The 18,494-nt window shown below is 53.1% G+C and overlaps 1 protein-coding gene across 1 annotated transcript; it reads left to right on the top strand.

Moving 5' to 3' along the window:
* The first annotated feature begins 5,705 nt into the window (after positions 1-5,705).
* On the top strand, positions 5,706-17,913 carry TMPRSS5 (transmembrane serine protease 5). Its single transcript, XM_044260171.1, has 13 exons — positions 5,706-5,728; positions 8,468-8,613; positions 8,951-9,049; positions 9,560-9,682; positions 10,736-10,871; positions 11,209-11,322; positions 12,038-12,081; positions 12,792-12,954; positions 13,947-14,119; positions 15,822-15,920; positions 16,400-16,542; positions 16,793-16,945; positions 17,857-17,913. Exons 1-13 carry the CDS (start codon positions 5,706-5,708, stop codon positions 17,863-17,865), a joined length of 1,425 nt encoding a protein of 474 aa, XP_044116106.1. The 3' UTR covers positions 17,866-17,913.
* Positions 17,914-18,494: the final 581 nt, after the last annotated feature.

Below are 18,494 nucleotides of genomic sequence, written 5' to 3'. Positions count from 1 at the left end.
ACTCCCTTTCTCTGGGAGAGAAAGAGTGAATGACTATGGGGGCCATGCAAGCACGTCCGAAATCTGTAGGGCCTGCAGTCGGAAAGGGAGGATCATGGGCAGGCTTAAATCCACAAAGGAGGGCCGGAGCTGTCGTCTACCGGCAGACGGGAAGGGAGCATCGCGAGGAGGCTGGAACTCTGCAGGCACTGGCCAGAGCAGGTCCATAGACGGGATTTCTTCCCAGAGCCTGCATGTTCTGTGAATAGGTGACTTGCGGGGTGTGTATGTGTGGTAGGAATGGGAGAAAACCCCACACCAGATGTCAGGGGACCTGGGTTTGGATGGCCTCCAACTTCCTGTGGCATAAATGATAGATTCTTTCATCAAACTTTGTTAAGTCTGAGAATTCTATATAACTTGAACTCAAGCATTTCCATTTGGATAGAGGAGAAATACAACAACAGAGAGATCTCCCCGAAGGACCGCTGAAAAAGGCCCTTCTTGTTTTGGGGAAGAGTGACCGAAGGAGGAGAGAAAGCAAAATTTCAACATTCAGGAGGCGAGGCTTATCCGTAGACATGGTCCTGGGAGTCAGGGATTTGTCAGGGGGCAGAAAGTAAGGGGGAAGGGTCAGGACTAAAATGAGCTTAAAAAAATAAAAATTGAAAAAAATTAAAAAATTTAAAAAATGAGCCTACATATGAATCACCATGGTAAAAATAGAGCTCCCAGGGCCTTCATGCAGAGGGTTCATGCTCCCGTTGGTTCCAGATAGTGCCCCCAAGGAACAAAATTTAAGGAGGCATCACTCTTAGGGTATTCAGGGACTGACACTCTGCTTACCAGTGAGTCCCTCCTTAAAGTTTGCACGATAGGCCCCTCTGCCTTATGCTGGAGATGGGTATTCTCTCCGGACCAGGGAAACAGCCAGCGGACTCAGAATAGCTCACCTAGAAGGAAAGGAGTAGAGAGAGACCGGGGAGCCTTCTCAGGTAGCAAAGCAGAGAAGGATGGCCAGAGAGAGGCCAGTCCCGGTTTACTCTAAGACACACTCTTTTTTTTTTTTTTTTCCTTCCCAGCTTTTTGGAGATTTATGATCAACAAAATTGTGATTGTAAAATTCAAGTGTACATCTTAATGATTCGATGTCTATGTGTGTTGCGAAAGGGTTCTTTCTTCTCCTCTAGTTCATTAACACATCTATTCCCCCCCCCCCAAATTTATTTACGTCCTTTTTGGTGAGAACATTTAAGTTATATACCCTTAGCAAATTTTAATTATATACTGCAGTGTTATAAACTATAGTCCCTAAGTTTATAACTTTGAAGGGTTCTAAGATGAATACGGTGCTCAGACCTTACAGCGGTTATCAGGCATGCAAGCTCCATTCCCTCCCAGAACTAGGCACTGGGGGAGCCCGTCCTTCAGGCAGAAGTCTGAAAAGTTGGAAGCGCAAGATGTGGGGTCCAAACACTGCCCTCGTCAGGGAAAATTTGAGAGTTGTGAGTTCCCTCCTGGTAATATGCTGTTGGGCTCAGAGTCCAGTCAAATTAAAACAGTCTCACAAAAGGGATTTTCTGGACATTTCAAATAATGGCAGCTCTCTGGAGAGGAGGCTCTGAAGGAACTCCAGACCCGTTCTACCTGTTGCTGTTAGGCTGCTGGTTTTCCTAGCGATTGAGGGATGTTGGTTTCTAAGAGAGACCTCGATGGAATTACAACAAATTAAAATGCCACAAAGATCATTGTTCTTACCGAGATTGTGTCATTCTCCTTGAATAAACACTTTCTATATTGCTGTGAGCCTTTGGTTAATTTCCAGACTTTTAAAAATTTGACTCTGACAAATTTTTGTCTGCTTTCTCCTTGCTCTAATGGAGAAATTTTTGGAGGTCTTTACTCTGGCATTTTCACTGACATCACCTATAGTATATTTGGAATGCCCTTCTATATGATTGCGTTCTCATTTCTTAATCACAGCTTAGATGTCTCCTCTCCTCTGGTGCTTTCTCTGTGTCCTCCGGGCAAAGGAGCCAGCTCTTCCTTTGTCTGCCTATACCCCTGTGTTTATGCCCTTGTTAATTCACTTTTCACTTACTTGTGTCTGTTCCCGTGTCTTCTCGCAGCTTGCCGTTTCCTAGCTGGTGACTTATTCATCGTCTGTGCCCAGACCGGTTCTGGAACACACAGCAAGTATGCCTGCTTGTAGGCTGGGGGTATTTGTTTTAGGAGATCTCTGAGCCTAGCCCGGGGAGTCTCAGCCCGAGCCACCAACTCTCTCCTCCTGTTTCAGTGATGCAGAGCTGACCTTCGTGTCTCTATCGTGTTGGAAGTGTGGGGAGCTCTGTGTGCCTACCACAAGCTCAGAGCTGACTGAGCGTCTGAGGGAAGCAGAGGGCAGAGGCAGAGCCCGTGTCACGAGCTTCAACAGTGATAATAATGCCGGCAGCCGACAGTTACTGGGTCTTTTCCACGCTGCATGCCCGGCTAGGAGGGTTATACTCGATATCTCATTCGGTTCCAGCATCAGCCCTAGGAGGTGGGTCCTGTTATCCTCATCTTACACGTGAGGCCGTGTAAGGGAAGGGGCAGAACGGGGGTTAGATGAAGGCCCGGCTTCCAAGGCCCATATTCTTAACCGTTCCATCTGAGGGATCCTTGAGCGTTCGGAGGAGGGGAGACCACACAAGCCTTTTTCTTCCCTGGCACCTGTTCTGCCTCCCTGAAGAGATGCGGCTCCCAGGTGTGTTCAGCCCACCCTGGGCTCAGCTGGGCCGCTTTGTGCTTTGAAGCAAGGGAGCGCTGAGGGCTCCTGCAGTGACTGGCCCCCAGGAAAGCCGGGGGGAGAGGCCCCTATTTCCCCAGCATTGGGGTGACAAGTGCATCCCTGAGGAGAGAAACGGCAAAGATTCCTCGTTATCTCCCCCATTGCAGCACGGTGACAGCCCCAGGCTGCTGGGAAGGCCAGCCCACACAGAGAGGAGGTATAATCTAGAGGGCTCGGAAGCATTTCCACAGATGCGGATATCAGTCCTTCTCATACAACCCTGTCAGCAGGAAGGGGGATTGTGCTAGCATGCATGGGGCACACTGTTGGGCACAAGGGACCTGGTTGCTAAGCAACAGTCACTGGCCTCCCCTCCTCCCTGTAACCTTTTCCTCTGTTTCTAAGCTTCTAGTTAGCAGATGGGAGGGGCTGAGGCTGCCCAGCCCAGCCCAGCCCTTGGCCCCCTTTCCTGCAACAAGGGGTTTATTCATGGTTCTGAGCAGATTTATTGTCTCTCTGGAGCATGTCTGTATGTGTGTGTGTGTAGGGGGAGGATAAAGGGAGGGGCATATGTGAACTAGGGAGACCTCATCCTCTGACCAAGCGGGCTGGGCTGTTTGATCGATGCTGATCCAAGAACAGGAGCAGAACCCTGCCTAGAGACCCCGAGGGTTTACATCAGTGCCACTGACCTGAATGGTAAGGCCGTATGTACGTCTGCCATCCCTGACCTGGCCTCTCTCTCTTTTTCTCTTCCTCTCTCCCTGCCCCCACACTTGGGCTTCTAGGCAGGTGGAAAGAGCCCCGTCTGGCAGCTCTGCACAAGGGCTAGATCCTAGAGGGGACCCTGTGTGGCTAATGTTTGTCCCCAGGGACTGACTGTTAGTCTCTCCCGTCCCCCATAGGCCTATCCAGGTGTTTTGCATATAGACAGAGCTTAGCAAGTCATTATTACACTGAACTTGTACTCAAAGAGAGGACCAGGAGGTCCTGCTCCATGATGGCCCGTCGTTCCAGGCTACTGATGAGCTCATGGGTCTGGAGGTAGAGCAACTCCTGGGTGAGGCCAGTTAGTCCAGGAGCTGAACTGAAAGCCAAGCTCCCTTGATACTGAGACAGGAGGAAGCCTGGCCATGCCCTGGAATTCTCTCCAGACCAAGCATTGCCTCTTTGCTCAGAAGGACATCCGTTCAAGAGAAACCACGTTCCTAGAGGAGAAACCCAAACCCCAAATGCCGTTGTCACTTCCATGCTTTCTTATGGGTGCCTGACTGACTCTAACAAGCCTGTGGTTCTCCAGTCTCATTGCTCTTGCCCTTGAGCCTCATCTCTGGACCCAAGAAGGAGTGTCTATGGTGAGGGGCAAGCCAAGACCCCATGTTTCTTGTGGAGCAGCAAGCCCTGTTGGTGGGAGGACCAGCCCTACCTGTCCTGGGCCTTAACTGGTAGAGGGGAGGGCAGGGGAGGGGAACGGAGGTAGGTAGGGGTGGTGTCTTGCTTCATACGGAATTTTGGGCTGCTGCCCTACTTGCGAGCTGAGCTGGCAAGGGTGTTCACGGGTCTGGTAGAACGATTTCCAGGGTGATTTAGAAGTGACTGATCTGGGTGAGTCTTCAAAGACCTTTTATCCTCCTAGCCAGAGGGTCAGGAGCATGAGGACGTTCTATGGAACACAAAGGCCAGACTGAGGAATGTGACAGGAACATTCTATCTGACGGAAGGAAATCCCACCTAAACCAACATTGTCTTGGAGTCAGTGTTTCAGGGTTTTTTTAGTTTTTTTTTTTTTAAGATTTTATTTATTTATTTGACAGAAATCACAAGTAGATGGAAAGGCAGGCAGAGAGAGAGAGAGGGAAGCAGGCTCCCCACTGAGCAGAAGAGCCCGATGCAGGACTCGATCCCAGGACCCTGAGATCATGACCTGAGCCGAAGGCAGCGGCTTAACCCACTGAGCCACCCAGGCGCCCCCCACCCTTTTTTTTTTTAAGATTTTATTTATTTATTTGGTAGAGAGAGAGAGATCACAAGTAGGCAGGGAGGCAGGCAGAGGGAGGAGGAGGCAGGCTCTCCACGGAGCAGAGAGCCCGATGTGGGGCTCTATTTCAGGACCCTGAGATCATGACCTGAGCCAAAGGCAGAGGCTTTAACCCACTGAGCCACCCAAGCGCCCAGTGTTTCAGGTTTTTATGATCATTGGGTATCACTCTGGGTCTTAACAGGGTAAGTTGTGGTCTTCAGAGGAGACAAGTCTTATTAACTTTTTTTTTTTTGGAGAGAGAGAGAGTGCATGTGCCCGTGCGGGTGAGGAGGTGCAGGGAGGGGCTGAAGGGGAGGGAGAGAGAAAGAATCTTTTTTTTTTTTAAAGATTTTATTTATTTATTTGACAGAGAGAGTGTGTGAGAACACATGCAGGGGGAGTGGGAGAGGGAGAAGCAGACTTCCCACCTAGCAAGGAGCCTCATATAGGACTCGATCCCAGGATTCTGGGATCATGACCTGAGCTGAAGGCAGAGGCTTAACCCACTGAGCCACCCAGGCGCCCCCTATTTCTTATTAATATTATTATGATACTTAGCGTTTGCACTGTGCTTTATAACTTATAAAACCCTTTTGGTCATATAATATTTGTGGCCTCCCTACCTGTCTCCCTTCCTCCTCAATGTACATTAACTGAATTCCCATTTTGTGGCAGGCCCTGAGCTGGGCTCTGGGAGCCTAGACCAGTGAGGAAGGGCAGAGAGAAAGAGAAGTAAATGAGCGCAATATAGGGACACAACAGGTGCCTCATAGAGAAGAAAGCTTCTTGGAGAAGTGACGTCTAAGCTGGGTCTTACGAGTCAGCGACGCGGGTAGAAGGACAGCAGAGGCAAAGTCTCTGTGGTGTGAGGGCGCGTGAGGGCCCAGAAGACTGGCGTGTGTGTTCCTAGGACCGAGTTCCACTGCGGAGGGCGTCATGCTGGCGGTGGGAATGGAGAGGTGAGGAAGGGCGAGAGCTCAGAGGATTTTGTAGGCGGTGCCTTCGGACTTTGGATTCTTCTTAAAGAGTAGAAAGATTCATTGGGTCCTTAAAGAGGGGGTCAGCTTGCTCATTTGGAATTGGAGGAGGATTGCTGCGGCGTGGACAGTGAGTGGAAATCAGATGCTAGAGACTGAAGTTTGGAGAGGAGCTGAGTTCAGCTCACGTAAGAGGCTGCAGACCGAGATTTGCATTGCTGGTCTGGGGTTTCTTCCAAGATCTTCTTTCCCGTTACTCTTCTTCATGGCACGTGAGCGTCTCGCAGCCTTGCGGCTCACTCTGCTCTGTGCTTTCTGAACCCCGTGCCTTTGCCTCTTCCCCCGGTGCCCATGGATGTCTGTGTAAGCCCAGCTCATCTAGGAGGGACCGTCTCAGGCTGCCTTTTCTAGGAAGCCTGTTTTGATCTCCCAGTGAGAAGCTCTCCTGCTTTCTTCTGTCACTTAACATGTTCTGCCTTTTTTTAACGTGTCAGGACTCGACTGCAAATTCTCTAGGGGCAGTTGGGGAGTGTTCATGTTGATTTATTTTACTTTATTATTTCAGTAATAATTTTACTTTATATTATTATTATTATTTAAAGGTTTTATTTATTTATTTGACAGAGAGAGAGAGAGCTCACAAGTAGGCAGAGAGTCAGGCAGAGGCGGGGGAAGCAGGCTCCCGGCCGAGCAGAGAGCTCAATATGGGGCTCGATTCCAGGACCCTGAGATCATGACCTGAGCCAAAGGCAGAGGCTTAACCCACTGAGCCACCCAGGTGCCCCTTATTGTTATTTTTTAACTAATTTTATTTTTTTTTATTTGTTTGGTTCTTAAAGGTTTTTTTTTTAAATTAAATTAAACTTATTTGGGGGTAATTGTAGATGCACATGCACTTATAAGAAATAATCTCACCTGTACCCTTTTCCTCCGAGTGCTAACATCTTGTAAAACTCCAGTACAATATCACGACAATATTGACATTGATAAAGTCAAGATACAGAACATTCCTATCCCCCAAGGATCCCTCCTCTTGCCTTTTGGGTAGCCACACCTACTTCCCTTCCAATCCCATCCCTCCTTAACTCCTGGCAACCAGGAATCTGTCTTCATTTCTTTAATGCTATTGCTATAAGAATGTTATATAAATGGAATCATACAGTATGTAAACTTCTGAGACCGGCTTTTTTTTCACTTGACATAATTCTCTGGAAATTTACCCACATTGTCCCACGTGTCAATAGTTCATTCCTTTTTCTTTATTCCTTGGTATGTCCTTGGTATGGATGTATTACGATGGGTGATGTCATTCATCCAGTGAAGGACACCTGACTTGTTCCTACTTTTTAGCTATTACAGATAAAGCTACTATGAACATTATATACATATAAGTTTTTGTATGATCATAAGTTTTCATTTTAGACATATGCACCCCAATGTTCATAGCAGCAATGTCCACAATAGCCAAACTGGAAGGAGCCCAGATGTCCTTCAACAGAGGAATGGATAAAGAAGATGTGGTCCATATATACAATGGAATATTACTCAGTCATCAGAAAGGATGAATACCCACCATTTGCATCAACATGGACGGGACTGGAGGAGATTATGCTAAGTGAAATAAGTCAAACATAGAAAGACGATTTTCATATGATTTCACTTATTTGTGGAACATAAGGAATAGCATGGAGGACATTAGGAGAAGGAAGGGAAAAATGAAGGGAGGGAAATCAGAGGGGGAGACAAACCATGAGAGACTGTGGACTCTAGGAAACAAACTGAGGGTTTCAGAGGGGAGAGTGGTGGGGGGATGGGTGAGCCTGGCGATGGGTATTAAGGAGGGCACGGGTTGCATGGAGCAGTGGGTGTTACACAGTGAATCATGGAACACTACGACAAAAACTAATAATGTACTGTATGGTGACTGACATAACATAACAATAATTTTTAAAAACTGAACATGCAGATAGTAATTTTATTCTTGGAATTTTTCCATGTTGATTTCTTTTGAGCTCCCTACCTTGTCCTCCATTGTGGCCTAGCACTTGGGCTAAGTCTTATTTATTTATTTATTTTAAAAGGTTTATTCATTTATTTGAAGACAGAGATCCCAAGCAGGCAGAGAGGCAGGCAGAGAGAGAGAGGGGGGAAAGCAGGCTCCCCACTGAGCAGGTAGCCCGATGTGGGGCTCGATCCCAGGACCCTGAGATCATGACCTGAGCTGAAGGCAGAAGCTTAACCCACTGAGCCACCCAGAAGCACTTGGGCTAAGTCTTATTTACTGGGTAAATGAATGGACGGTGAATTGGGCAGGGGGACTTCTTCCTCTGAGACAGGAGGTAATGAAGAAAGCTGGGATTTAGAGGCTTGAGGAGGGATGCTGAGAGACTCAGAGGGCATCCTTCAGTCTGACGCTCTCCCAACTGAGCTATTCTGGCTGCCCTCAGCGGGCATCCTTGATGGTTGCAGGAGGCCAGGGGAGGGAATGGTGAGGAGCGCTGGGTCTGGGTTTGAATACAGGCTCTGGTACTTATGGGCTGTGTGAGAATAAGGGGGGCAGGGCTAGGGGCTCCAGGAGAGTAGAGAGGGTCTGGTGGGGGGGCATCAGTGGGAACACACAGAGTCACTAAGATGAAAAAAAGGCAGTGAGTGCACAGCCAAGGTTAGAGAGTGGGGTCTTGTAGGGGCTAGAGCTTCTCTCCTTGGTGTGGGGGTCCCAAGGGACCAACGGTTATTTCCCCAGAGCCTGATGCCGGATGGCCAAACCCACATGGAGGCTCAGTATGCAAAGGAGGGCCCAGGACCCAAGAACTTCCAAGCAAAGCCGAGAGACCCACTGCGGAGGCCTGAAGCCCAGCAGCACCCCAGTAGGCCGGACTGGGCTATAGGGGAATGACAGGGTGGGGACAGCGAATGGGTAATCTTCCTACATTCCTTAGACCCTTCTTGAGAGAACGCCCAGTGACCGATGGCGAGTTTATCCCCCGGTTTATCCCAGACCTGCTTTTGCTCTGTGTCTAGTTTGGGGGTTGAGTGGGCTCTGTGGGCCTTGTGGGCATGGGGCAAGGGGAGGCGGGCAAGCTCGGGGGGGGTGCAGCTCCTGCTGTAGCCCCATGGCTGTCTAGCCCCACGGTGGAGCCTCGGGCAGAGGGAGGCTGGCAGGCAGGGGCCAGGCACACAGACCTGCCCTCCCCTCTCCCGCAGCCTCTCTGGCAGGATGCCGGAGTGCAGGACAGCGCTGCTGTGCGGGGCTGGGAGCGTTGGCGCTGCTGGCTGGTGTGAGCGTCGGCTCCTGGCTTCTCGGTCAGTGTCGGGACCCTTCTGTGCTCCGGGGGGGGGGGGCAAAGACTGGGGTCTGGGGGGGTCCTTGCGGGAAGAGACAAGCAGCTGTAAAAGGCAGCCAGGACCCATCTTTCTCCTTTCCCCTGGACTGCCCACAGGGGAGAAGGGGTCGGGGGTGGGACCGCAGCAGGAGGGAGTTAGGCTCTGCGTCCAGAAGGCTCTAGTCTTGCAGTGGGAAGTGGAAGGTACTTGAATGGCTGAGCCATGGAGGCCGAAGTCGAACTGTCTCTAGAAATCTTTCCCAGTCAGAGAGAGAGAGATAGAGACAGACGGGGAGAGAGAGCTGTGCCTCTTAGTGTGTTAGGTGGGGACCTGCCCGAGGCTGGGTGGTTGAGGGCGCGTCCCCAGGCAGCTGCTTTGGTCTCCCTCTGGTGCAGGGGTCTTGTTCTGCCCCTTGGCCCTCTCATGTGGGAATCCCTCCCCTTTCCTAGCCTCTTCTCTGTGACCCTCTCCTGTCCTTGTCCTCCGAAGTGCTGTATCTGCGGCCGACGACCTCTCAGCCCACTCCTGGGACCCTGCAGCAGGAGGAGATCCCTTTGAGCTGCTCTGAGGCCAGCGGTGCAGAAGCCCTGCTCCCCACGCTGTCCACAACAGGTGGGCCACGCCCCCAAGACTACAGACCACCCCCACCTGCCCTGAGCCCCTTCTTGGCTCTGGGATCCCCACTTCTGGCCGGGGGAAGGGAACCAGAACGAAGTGCCCTGACATCACTGCCAGCAGTGGGGGCTCCTCCTCTGGTGGGAAGGGAGTGATGTGGTTCAGCTTTGAAAATCCATCTCGGATTTGGAGCTTTCAGCACTCCCTGGGGACGGTCTTGATCCCTACGTGGGCACAGCCAGGAGCCCAGGCTGGGAGGAGGGATGGCAACTTGCCGTCTGAGGCAGAGTGAGCCAGGAGGATGGGGAAGGGGGAACAGGTGCGTGTGGGGAGCCGGTGTGTAGCCGGCGGGGAAACTTGCTTCATGTTGTCTTCTCCTTGCCAAACCTGAGTCGAGGATCAGAAGATTAGCTCCCAGGCGGGGGCTGGAATCAGTTACCCAAGTTACAGTTATTAGCATGGGGCCTGCCTTTTGCTAGTTATGCGACCTTGGACACACTGCTTCTTGGAACTCCTATTTCCTTCTCTACAAAATGGAGATACCACTATTTGCCACATGAAGTTGTAAGAATAATATGAGCTAATGGGTAAAAGAGCCTAGCACAGAGCCTGAAGAAGGCAGAGGCTCAGCGGTAACCATCATTAGGATGATCACAAGATTTGAAACCGGAAGACTGGACATAGTCCTGGATCCATCATGCACAGACTCTGTGATCTGGGGCAGGTCCCTTACCCTCCCTGCCTTAGTGGTCCCTCTGCAGCATGGAAGGGTGGTCATACTCACCCCCTGGGGGGTTGCCATGACAACAGGTGACAGCACATTTAAAAGCACTTGGTTAAACACCAAACTGGAACGCAGCACTATAAATAGGGGTTCTTTTGTTCTCAGAACTGGCCTGATGCCCCGGGGGACAGGGAGCCCGACACTGGGTGACCCAGATGCTGTCTTGAGGTCTCTTTAGGACCCCCATGGCCAGGTCCAGCTCCCCCTGCCCAGCCTGTCCCTCCGCCCCACAGGAGGTAGGATGTGACTTCATGCGGTACCTTCAGTATCTTTCAGAATAAACAGCGAGGACTTCCTGCTGGAAGCACAGGTGAGAGCACGGCCAGACTGGCTCCTGGTCTGCCACGAGGGCTGGAACCCTGCCCTGGGGGTGCGGATCTGCCAGAGCCTGGGGCATCTCAGGTAAGGGGTGGGGGCAGGCTTGGGGCCCAGTGAGGGTGGAGGGGAAAAGGGAGGCAGAGACCTCTATCTGCCTGTCCCGTCCAAGTGCTCAGGAACTGACAAGAGGTCATTTTGGCCGTCTCCTGCCCTCTGGGCATGATGGGACCTCAGCTTGTTTCTCTCCTTTGAGCATCCCTGCTCTTTAACAAATATGGATCCTAGAAGAGGTCATTGTCAGTCTTGCTCCGTGTACTGCTGGGGGAACGGCATCTCAGGCACATCTTGGTCATGATTATTGCCATCTCCGTGCTGCAGCGTCAACCAGTTTCCTCCTGTTCTGTTCCCCTTTTCTGCCAAGACTCACTCACCTCAAGGGAGTGAACCTGTCTGACATCAAGCTCAACAGCTCACAGCGGTTTGCTCAGCTCCCTCCCAGACTGGAGGGCTTCCTGGAGGAAGTGTGGCAGCCCAGGTAGGACTTCTCAGGAGGCTGAGTATGTCCCTTCTGGTGAACTGTTCAGCAAAAATCTTCCTGTTGTGGGAGCCTGGGGGTGAAGACATTGGCTGTGTGAGATGGGACCCAGGAGCGTTTCCCAGTCAGAAATCACAAACTCAGTTCACGTGAGTGGAACTGACTCTGTCAGGGAGCCAGGGCCCTGAGGGTTTGGGATATGAGAGGGATTGTGGCATTGGGCCGCCGGGGCCTGAGATGGGTAAGAGAGACAAGAGGGTTTGGGTCCAGCAGAAATTGAAGTTTTGCTTGGAAGAAGGAGGGAGAGAGGAGAGCAAGAAGGGGTTGGAGAGAGAATAGAGGAAGCCCAGGAGGGGCGTGGGGTGACGTGCGCCTTCTTCCTTCGCTCCCTTATCCATCCACCAGACACATGTTTGTTCTGGGGTCCTTAGTAGGCACAGCTGGACTTCCCATCTACAGATACCGGATTTGTAACTTTGGGCCCTGCCCAAGACCACCCTCAAGGGCCATGACCTCCTGGGGTGATGAGGCGGAGTAGAACGCTGTCCTGGAGAGCTGCTAATGAGGAGGGGCCCAGGGCTGGGAGGCAGGCAGGATGCAGATGGGGGCTGCACCAGAGGCCTCCTCTGTCTGCACCTGATGACTGCCCCTGGCCTCCCTCCAAGTCCTTGGGTGGGCCCCTGCCCAGCCTCCTGCTGCCACCTCTGCTTTGTAGGAACAGCTGTGCTTCCGGCCAAATCGTTTCCCTCAGATGCTCTGGTGAGTCATATCCAGGCATGTCCAGGAAGGTGGCAGTGGGAGGAGGGAGTCTACCCCCGTCCTTAGTGTGGGTCTGGGGTGGGGTTCCTTGCCCACCTGCCCCTCTGCCTGCTGGTCCCCTTCTTGCAGACACTGTTCTGCCCCAACAGAGCCCTGACCAAGCCCCTGTCCTGTCCCCCACCAGTCACTGATCTGGGCGGATGATTGGCTTCGCCTCGTGGGACTACTTGCCTTGACTTCTGAAGCTCCCGCCCCCCTTCATCTGGAGAGCCCCAAAGGGATTACTGTTGGCTGCTAACCAGTTAGCACCTTCAGGAGACTAAGGAAGGGGGCAAACTAGGGGCCACATGGGAGACAGTCTGTGGAGCTCCTTTTGTCTGACCCCGTGCCCCCGATAATCTGTATTTCTCCATATATCTGTGCATCCATCCATACACCAACATTTCGGCTCCTCCCATGGAACAGGCTTTTTATGAGGTGTCGGGGCTCCAAGGACAATGTAGACATGGTCACAGCTCTCAGTGAGCTTGTAGCCTGATGGGGCAGACAGATGTGTAATTGACACTTGAACCATCCTGTCCCCCAAACTCAGGGCCAGGAGTAATAAATGAGAGCTGTCTCCACTGGGCCACACTCCCCGAGGGTTAGGACCATGCAGACACCCACCTGTCTTCTGGCTAACCATCTCCCCTGTGCTTCTCTGTTTGCAGCATGTGGGGCGAGGCCCCTGGCCTCCCGGATAGTTGGCGGGCAGGCCGTGGCTCCTGGGCGCTGGCCCTGGCAGGCCAGTGTGGCCCTGGGCTCCCGGCACACGTGCGGGGCCTCCGTGGTGGCACCCCACTGGGTGGTGACGGCCGCTCACTGCGTGCACAGGCAAGTCTCGGGGCCGCGGGCCAAGAGGGCGCCTCAGCGGCCTTTTCTGTTTGGCCCGCGGTATGTCCCGTATAACATGTTCACGTCCGTCGGACGGTCTGCCTCCCCACGTCCATTCTGAGGGGTGTGCATGGCGCAGTTCTCCCCGGTCCCTGCCGGGAACAGCTCTGTGCAAATAGCGGCGATAACACAAAGATTGCTTCTTTATGTTTACTCAGTTTGGAAGTTTTTCAAAGGCTTTCCCATTCACAGCACTCTGTGCTTCTTAATGTTTAATGTAATTAAATCACCTTCCATGTAATTATTGGCTTAATGTCTTGCTTACCCTTTAGACCGGGAGCTCCGTGGGGACTGACACTCTCAGTCTTGTTTACCACTGAGTCTCTGTGTTGATTTTCCCGTGGCCATGTCCCTCTGGCCGAGGACAGTCCTGGCAGATAATAAGTGCTTCATAACTACAGCTTGGAGCGGTGTAGGATGTAGGAATGAATGACGAGTGAATGAGCTCTTTGGACATCTCCTTCCGGCGGCGGGTGGGGCAGATAGCGTACTCCTCATTTTACAAGCTGGGGACGGAGGCTGGGAGCGGTGAGGCGACTTCCCCACGATCGCAGTAGGTGGAGAGACAGGACTCATGGTTTTTCTGATTCGCAGTTAGCATATCACACAAGCCCCTTTGATGTCTGTTATAAAACACGGAGGAGCGTTATTCAGGACAGAGAGGGTGGGAGTTGTAGGTCTCCCACACTGTCTTACTTCTCTGGCCGGTCTAGAGCATTTATGGAGCACCTACTGCATGCCCAGTATCTTGCCAGCTGCTGCAAGGATACTAGGAGGCGTGGAGCCTGGGTTCTGGGAGCTCCCAGCCTGGTGATGGGGGCAGCCACAAATGGTTTCTCTGGCCAGCTTCCCCCAACTGCCACCTCATTTAGGTCAGTCTTGTGAACCCCATCCTTCCCTGGGCTCAGCATGGCTCCTGTGTGCCGTTCTAGGGTACCCCGCCTGTCCAGCTGGCGGGTCCACGTGGGGCTGGTCAGCCACAGTGCCGTCAGGCCTCACCAGGGGGCTGTGGTGGAGAGGATTGTCCCCCACCCTCTCTACAGCAGCCAGACTCACGACTATGACATCGCCCTCCTGCGGCTCTGGACGCCACTCAACTTCTCAGGTGAGGCACTGACCTGGCCCGAGCAAGCGCAGGCTGTGGGGAGGGAGGCAGGCCCTGGGGTGGAGGTTGGTGGGGGGGGTGGTGTGGTAGCTAGGGCCTGAGGAGTGAGCTCATTTCTGAGGTTCCCTCCTAGTACTGTAGACATTAACACGTTCAGTTCATTGGATGACCACAGTGATCTTGGGCATTACCTGGACCTAAGCATGCAGCAACGTGTGTGGGCTTTCTTGGGGCGAAGGTTCTGGCCTCCCGCATAGCTGGGCTGCAAGAGGGACTTGCCTCAAAGTACCTGGCAGAGCTTCCTCAGTGTTCCATCTCCCCATGCGCTGCTCTGCCCCGACCCCAGGCTGGCCCCAGGTCCCAGCCACCGTGGGACATGTCGCAGTTACTAAGCTTTATTTTCCCAAATGTCTTTCCTTCTGTCTAACCCTGACAGGTAGATGAAGCAGGTATAAACAGGGAAGGAGCACAGGGTTTAGTGAGGAAAGTGACTCTACAAGATCTCTCAGCAAACTGTTCCCGAGCCTGACTCCGGGGTCCGGCTTCTCTCCGGCAGCGGCTCTCAAACCCCCAGCCCTGGCCGTAGCATGCATGGGTGCCTGCCTCCTCACCAACAAACACACACACGCACGCGCTCACACACGCACACACTCGTTCATGCCATCTTCATGCAAGTAAACACACGCACATGCTCCCATGCGTACACATTCATGCACAAGCACACACGTGCACACATGCTCCCATGCGTACACACTCATGCACAGGTGCACATGCGGACACACACTCTGTGCTCCTCCCTCCCATCACCACCATGTAGCCTTGGGTTTCCCAAATCGCAGCTGTTGCTGCATGCCCCTCACGAATATTACCACGCATGTGTACTCCCTGAACTTTGGCTCAGCAGTTAATATTTCTAGAATGACTCCAGTAATATTTGAAAGGGGAGCTTTAAGTTATGACTGAACCAGAGAACCCGTATTACTTGTGGTGAATAGGTAACAACCGTAGAAACACAGAGAGAAAACAAGATAGCGCTGAGGCTCCAGCTTGCTGCCCTCTGCAGACCCGCCGCGCCTGGGCCTGCGCTCTCCATGTTTAGGTGGAGGCTGGCAGGACTGGGGAGCCCCAGAATGGCACTGGAGGGAATCTTTCTCTTGGCTGCTCTTGCGGAGGTGGAAAGAGCCCTGAGAAGGGAATCCTTTCCCCCATGGGACTCAGTGTTTATTTTATCATCAGCGTGTCTGTGTGCTACTTTAGAACAAGTTTGGGCCCAAGTCCCTGTAGGACTTGCCACACACTTTTGGAAACAGTGCCCCAAGAGGGATCCAATACCCTAAGGAAAATGCAAAATGAGTCCTCATTAGGAGAAGTTGGGCACAAACGCCCAGAAGGAATTCCCATTTTCCCTCATTCCCCAGGTTAGGTCTGTGCAGGGTGTCCATTGCCCAACCTAGAAGGCACCAGGCACACGGTGGTTTATACATCATCCTCTGTGTCAGTGGTGACCTCTGTGCCAATATGGTGCAGTGCACGACCTGCACAACCTTACAGGAGAACTGGCTGGTGGAGGCGGGGAGCCAGGACTGTTTGAGAGGGACTGAGAGGACCTGCCTGCCCTGGTTCTTCCCCCAGCCTGAGGGTGAGGAGGTGGGGAAAGGAAACTAAGCCCAAGTGGGACCCAGGACCACCTGCTTCTCCACAGACACCGTGGGTGCTGTGTGCCTGCCAGCCGAGAAGCAAGATTTTCCAAGGGGATCACAGTGCTGGGTGTCTGGCTGGGGCCACACCAACCCAAGCCACAGTGAGTCAGCTCCCAGGGCCCTGGGAAAAATAGGGGTGGGGGACCTTCTGGCCAAGGTGAGGCCCCTCTATCTCCCACCTCCACCTCCCCCAGCCAAATGGTGGTGCCCACTCCCTTTTTCTCTGGCATCACTGTTGGTAAGACCTAGGAGCCCTGGTCTCCCTGGCCTGGGTCTTTCTGGGAGAACACTCCCTGAGTATCCCCTGAAGCCAGGTGCTTGACACCCCTGCCCTCCATCCCAGGAGGCTTCAGTGTTTGGGGGTGTGTGTGTGTGAGTTCTACTCCTCTTCACTCTTATGTCTGATGGACCCAGGTTTCCTTCCCAGGGTCCACAGATCCCACCTTGGGCTCCCCTCTATGGGTCTGATGCCTCCAGGGCCCCTAATCACCTTCCCTCTTGTTGTTGTGTCTTCCTGGCCTTGCTTTGTGCCCCGCGGCCTGGCTCTGTGTCCCTCCTTCTCCATGTGTACCTCCTGCAGCCCACAACTCAGATACGCTCCAGGACACGCTGGTGCCCCTGCTCAGCACCGAGCTCTGCAACAGCTCCTGCATGTATAGTGGGGCGCTCACCCCCCGCATGCTGTGTGCTGGCTACGTGGATGGGAGGGCTGATGCGTGTCAGGTACAGCACAGAGGGGGACCGTGGTGGTGTTGGGGGGAACGGGGGGACCTACGGTGTCTTGACCTCTGCTCTGAGCAGCCTCTCTAGAAGCAGGAGTGCTTAGGCATGTCGAGTCGTGTGATAAGGATTTATGAAGGGGTGAGGCAAGCGGAGATCCCATGCTGGAAGCAGCAGGGACCAGGAACAGAGGCACTGTTCCCTCCAGCAGGAAGGACTAAATGCCTCTTTCTTTGTGTCTCCATGCCCTCAGGGTGATAGCGGGGGGCCCCTGGTGTGCCTGGACAGGGGCACCTGGCACTTGGTGGGGGTGGTGAGCTGGGGCCGTGGCTGTGCGGAGCCCAATCACCCGGGCGTCTACGCCAAGGTTGCTGAGTTCCTGGACTGGATCCATGACATTGTGAGGGTGAGTGTGGGGGCAAGGATGGGTGGGTTTGTAAAGGACCCAGCCCTGGGAAACTGGGACCCTCACCTCTTAGGCCTGGGCCCTGCTTGGGGCTGGGGAATGGTCCCGAGAGTGGGAGGAGGAAGTGATGCTTGTAACACTGAATCCATCGGATTTTTATGGATTTAAGTGTTCATGAGGTTCGAGTACACCTGGCTTTGTAGCTCAGATCCGCCATTTACTGTGAGCTTTGGCAAATCGCTAACCTTGGCAAGCTTCAGTTTCCTGGTAATAGCACCGTGGCTGCCTTGACGGCTCCTGTGTTGAGTGAATGAGGCCAGACTGAGCAGTGGCTACTCGGCTCTGGCTCTAGGCCTCCAGCCAGCGGTCTGCGTGTTGTTCATATGCGGGTTTACTCCTGGTTTCTACAGTGGTGAGGAATGCCGGCATTCCCTGCACTCTGGAGAGAGCGTGGCATTTAGCATCTTGGGTTCAGCAAGGGATTAATTCTTGTGCGACACCCGGCAAGGCTCTTGACCATCCGTTCGGTGGGAGGGCCAAGCAGGAGAATGTGTACGAAATGGGTTACATGTATGAAGAGCTTTACAAGTGCAGGGCGTGATGAAGAAACGCCTCTTTCTGCAAGGCTGGGCACAGGCACAGGTAGGGAATACATTTTAGAGTCAACAGGGGACACAGGCACCCACCTCCTCATTCAGGCCTTTCAGAAAACCATGAGAAGCAGGTATATTTAGCTGCATTTGATAGAAGTAGAAATCAAGGCTCCGAATGGTCAAGTGATTTACTACAGTAAACGTTACTGGGCTAATAGGTGGTGGGGCCACGCTGCGGGTCTGGCTCCTTCCTCTGTCAGCCTAGGACTCCCTCCCCCAGTGCTGCACGCAGCCTCATGCTTCCTGGGTCTCTGGCAGGTCCACTAGGTGGAGGAGAAGCGGCAGCCTCAGATGCCGAAGGCACGGGACCTCCTACCACACAAGACAGTCACCACCTGTGGGCCAGCCTTGCTCGTAACAGGAGAGTGGGTGGGGCTGGGCTGGGAGGTGGGGGGGTCGGGAGTGGGTCGGGAAGGAATGGGAGAGCAACAGGCTACTGGCAGCAGCTCTGTGCCTGCCCTTCTGCCCCCCCCACCTCGTGCACATCTTTTGGGAGGATGCTCAGGGACGCCCTTCGACCACTCTCTCCGTGTGCTCTCCTGTGGGGCAGGTGCCGCCCTAGAGGAGCCCCTGGCTCAAGGCAGGGCCAAGCCCATGGAGTCAAGGACCCTCCCCACTCTGTAGTCTTTCTCACCTACTGCCTGTTCCCTCCTGGCTCTGACTGGCCCTGTGGGGGGCGGGGGGGGGGCGGGAGCCCTGTAAGAATGCTCTGGTTGGCACTGGGATAGGGTGTTGGTTTATAAATGACAGTTCCGTGAACTGGTCCAAGGCGTGTTGTATTAAAGTGAAATGATGTTTCATCTAGGTCTGCCTCTCATTCTCAGTCTCTCTTTCTGTCTGTCTGTCTGTCTGTCTCTCTCTCACATACACATGCTAAGATATGGAATTTTAATTTT

Source organism: Neovison vison, chromosome 7 (genome assembly GCF_020171115.1).
Source record: "Neovison vison isolate M4711 chromosome 7, ASM_NN_V1, whole genome shotgun sequence".
Classification (NCBI taxonomy): Eukaryota; Metazoa; Chordata; class Mammalia; order Carnivora; family Mustelidae; genus Neogale; species Neogale vison.
This window is presented reverse-complemented; position numbering and strand designations above follow the sequence as displayed.

Bases quoted from the DNA above. Each gene is read 5' to 3' on its own strand.
- TMPRSS5 (XM_044260171.1), top strand. From the start codon at position 5,706: ATGCTGGCGGTGGGAATGGAGAG. The intron at 9,683-10,735 runs GTGGGCCACGCC...CGGTACCTTCAG, and splicing joins CCCCACGCTGTCCACAACAG to TATCTTTCAGAATAAACAGC. The intron at 11,323-12,037 runs GTAGGACTTCTC...TCTGCTTTGTAG, and splicing joins GAGGAAGTGTGGCAGCCCAG to GAACAGCTGTGCTTCCGGCC.